General features: G+C 36.0%; 1 protein-coding gene across 1 annotated transcript; it reads right to left on the minus strand.

Moving 5' to 3' along the window:
• Window positions 1-841: 841 nt before the first annotated feature.
• On the minus strand, window positions 842-3,343 carry LOC111785676 (amino acid permease 4). Its single transcript, XM_023666057.2, has 6 exons — window positions 3,187-3,343; window positions 2,864-3,097; window positions 2,687-2,780; window positions 2,385-2,599; window positions 1,848-1,987; window positions 842-1,602 (listed from the first exon to the last, which is right to left on the minus strand). The coding sequence occupies exons 1-6, from the start codon at window positions 3,248-3,250 to the stop codon at window positions 949-951; spliced, it is 1,401 nt and encodes a 466-aa protein (XP_023521825.2). The 5' UTR covers window positions 3,251-3,343; the 3' UTR covers window positions 842-948.
• Window positions 3,344-3,774: the final 431 nt, after the last annotated feature.

The following is a 3,774-nucleotide window of genomic DNA, read 5'->3' on the forward strand; positions in this document are numbered from 1 at the left end:
TCTGGCTTTGATATCATTTGTAACAGTTCAATCCCACCGCTAGTAGATATTTTTCTTTTTGGGTTTTCCCTTTTAAGATTTTCAAAACGCGTCTGTTAGGGAGAAATTTTCACACTCTTATAACGAATGTTTCGCTCCCCACTCCAACCAATGTGAGATCTCACATCACCCGTCATGTTGGCAATACCTTAATAATACCAAACAAGTCTTTTCGACACAAAACTTGTAGAGTCATAGACTACTCACGACACAAATAAACTCACTCACTAATAATCTCAAGAAATCGTTTCGAATATGGAAGATCACATAAAATTGTAACCAAAGAGCATACTAAGAATTCCCAAGAGATAAAAGACAACCTACAACAACCTCGAACTTTTTGTGGGAAACTCTTTGTTATGACCGGTCGATAAGAGATTACAATGGTGTAAAAATTCTCTATATATAAGCAAATAAATTATAAGAATATGAAAATAGTAATAAATTAGAAGGATATAGAAGAGTAATAAATGGATATGGTAAGAAGGCAAGTATGTAATAAAATATCAATATCAAATATGATTGGTAAGCTATAATTGAGTACTAAATCTCCCTAACATTGTCAAACACAACCTCTTATTGAAACACTCACAATCTTTATTACGACCAATCAAGAAGAGATTACAAAACTAGAATACTAGTGCATTTTTGTTTTACTTGAAACTTCTTCAAATCTATTGGGATGGATATTATAGGAGATGCTATACAATTTATTCCTAAAGTACATAGACAATGGACACATACAATTATAGGGTGTGACTAAAATTTTGATTCGGAATCCAACCATAATTAGATTATTAGAGAGGCCAGCATAAAGCTTCTTTTGATTTAACATTGGACAAATTTCAAATACATAAACAACGAATAATATACATATATTTGGTAATTCCTTTGCTCAAGTCCATGATATCAATACGTTGTCTTGAAAGGCTTATAAACCTTAAGATCAAGCATGACACCAATAACAGAGCCCACAACAGCAGCAAAGGAGATCAAAAGGCAGCCCATGCTCATGGTTTGAACACAAACCCACTTGAGACTCCATTTAGGTATCTTCTTCTGAACAATATACATCTGGACAGGAAAATACACGGTCAATGGCCAGAATTGGAGAGCCCCAATGATCCCGACCACGTCGTTGAAGAAGGGGAGCAACATAGCGACGACGGTGGTGAAGCAGACGAAAAGAGATCTCCAAACGAGTCGAAAGAGGTTGACATTGTAGGAGCGGGAGGAAGAGATGGAGAGCTTGTGGTGTTTGGTGATGAAGGGGGAGTCGGGCCATGCTTGGGCGGCTTTCTTCTCGACGAAAGCAAAGACAGGCTGAGAGAAGACTTGGTATGCGCCAACGAGGTGGACGACGATGGCGATGTTGGCGATGTCGAGGAGCCAGAATGGGTTGTAGAAGCCAAAGCCAGTCAAGAGGTTGCCTGGGGCGTCGTTGCCAAAGGCTGCGTAGCCCATGCAACCGCATAGCATGTAGAATATTGTGGTCAATGCAATGCTGAATCCTGTCGCTTTCTTCATTGTCTTTGCTTCCGAGGGTGGGCATCTGATTGTGTCCTGTTTAGCCACGTTGTGCTCAGCTATTTAATTATAATTTAATCCTTATATTCTTCCACAATATTTACTTTATTTTACTTTTACTTTTACTTTTTTACTTTTTACTCCACTTTTCCCACGTGTCGGGTCTGCCACGTGGAGTCCGATCAATTTTCTTTTTTTAATCTTTTTTATTTTTCGAATATGGTGATAATTATAAGAATATTAAAAATAAAAATAATAAAAGCCTCATAAATTTAATTTACCTGAATTTCAATAAGGATAATTGAAAAAGAATAGGCAAAAGCGATGTCGCCAAGTGCTTGGAAAGTTCTCCATATCTTTTGGCTTTGATTTATTGTTCCCACACTTATTCCACTCACCGTCCCTTTAAAACTCCCCGTTTCTACACACAAAAAGGACAACAAAAATATTAAAATAAAATATATATTTTTTATTTTTTTTATTTATAAATCTTAAATCACTGCATCAAAATATATTTTACTTCTTATTAAAAAAAAAAATAAAAAGATTCTTATAAAAAATAAAAATAATAATTTCATTTAAAAAGAAATTATTTCAAAAGTTATTCCAAACATGACCGTCCACGCCTTTCGATAAAAATATAAAATCCTTTTTTCTTTTTTAATAAACACATGCTATCTTAAATTTACTTTAGTCGAATCAAGATAATTTTATTCTGATATTGGCCTTTTATCTATAAAGTTAGCTCTTAAATTTTTTTGAGAAAAAAAAGAAATAATATTTATAAAAAAAAAAAAAAAAAAAAAAAAAATTGAAACCTGCAACTTTGGCTATTCCAAGGCCAAGGCCAATGGTGGAATAGGTAAAAGACATGACAGCAGCCACTGAAGAGAGCCACCAAATCTGATCAAAATCAGGAATTTGAGACAAAATTATTTCCATTACTCCAAAAGACACCATGAATGGATTGCTTGACATATGACATGGATTCTTCCCTCCACTACTATGAAAGCAATTTGACCGTTTAACCGCCCTGCCAAAAACACAAATTATCAAACTCTCACTAACAAACCAATACCCTAATTATAACGTACTCGTTTGGTTCGAGTCTCCAACTTACATCATGCTGATCGCCGACGCAATCGTATATCCAATCGATATTCCGATTAGGTTCACGTATTGAAGTACTCCACATGCTGTTGTCTGACTTCTACCTTTATAGATAGAAACAGAGAAAAGAAATTTCAATATAATTAACTGATTGATAATATTTATTTCTTTTTGTATATTTGCATACCGAGAAGGGAGCGAACTGCATGCATGTAAGTGTAGTTTCTCTTTCCATTCACTGGGTCACTGGAGCGATAGCAATCGGCGAGCAAACAAGAAGTGTAGTAGCCGATGAAGGCAAATAGCAACATCACGGAGGGACCAGCGACCCATCCGAGTTGAGCGATTGCCCATGCTAATGATAACACACCTGAACCGATGACGGCTGTGATTATGTGAGCGCTTGCTGTCCAAAACGTACCTAAACATAATGAAAATAATAAATTAAGATTTGGAAGGTAAAATTTGTAGCGGTGGTTTGATGAATGGAAGAATAATATTATCATGTACCGGTTCTTTTGGGGCGGCCATCGTCGTCGAAGCTAGCGGCATCGTTGATGGGAAGCACGGCCATGGGGGAGGAGTTGAGTAGAATGAAGGGAGGGAATGGTGTTTGTTGATGGAGAGGGTAAAGGGAGGAAGGCGATGGAGGGGAAGGGAGTGGAGGCAGCTGTTTATATAAAGTTTCAAAAAGGAAATATTAGTAAAAAGAAAAAAGAAAAGGGTAATTAAAATAATGAATACAAAAAAATACATGTTTTTAGAAGGACCCAGTTTTAGGGATTTTCAATACTTCAATTATTATCCTCAAAATTTGCAACTCTAAAAGTCAACCTTTCTCTCTCTAGAAATGTTGTTGCGTTGGAAAACCATGTTTCATGGTTATCAACAAATACAAAATATATATATATATATATATATATACACATACTAAGTGTTTGAGATCTCACGTCTGTTGAAAAGATAGAACAAAACATTTTCTTTTACAAGGGTGTGGAAATCTCTCCTTAGAGGCATTTTAAAACTCTGAGGCTAACGGGGATACGCAACGGGCTAAAGCGGATAATATCTGCTAGCGGTGAGTTTGGACTATTGTAA

This window comes from Cucurbita pepo, chromosome 10 (genome assembly GCF_057944985.1).
Source record: "Cucurbita pepo subsp. pepo isolate OVF chromosome 10, ASM5794498v1, whole genome shotgun sequence".
NCBI classification, from domain to species: Eukaryota; Viridiplantae; Streptophyta; class Magnoliopsida; order Cucurbitales; family Cucurbitaceae; genus Cucurbita; species Cucurbita pepo.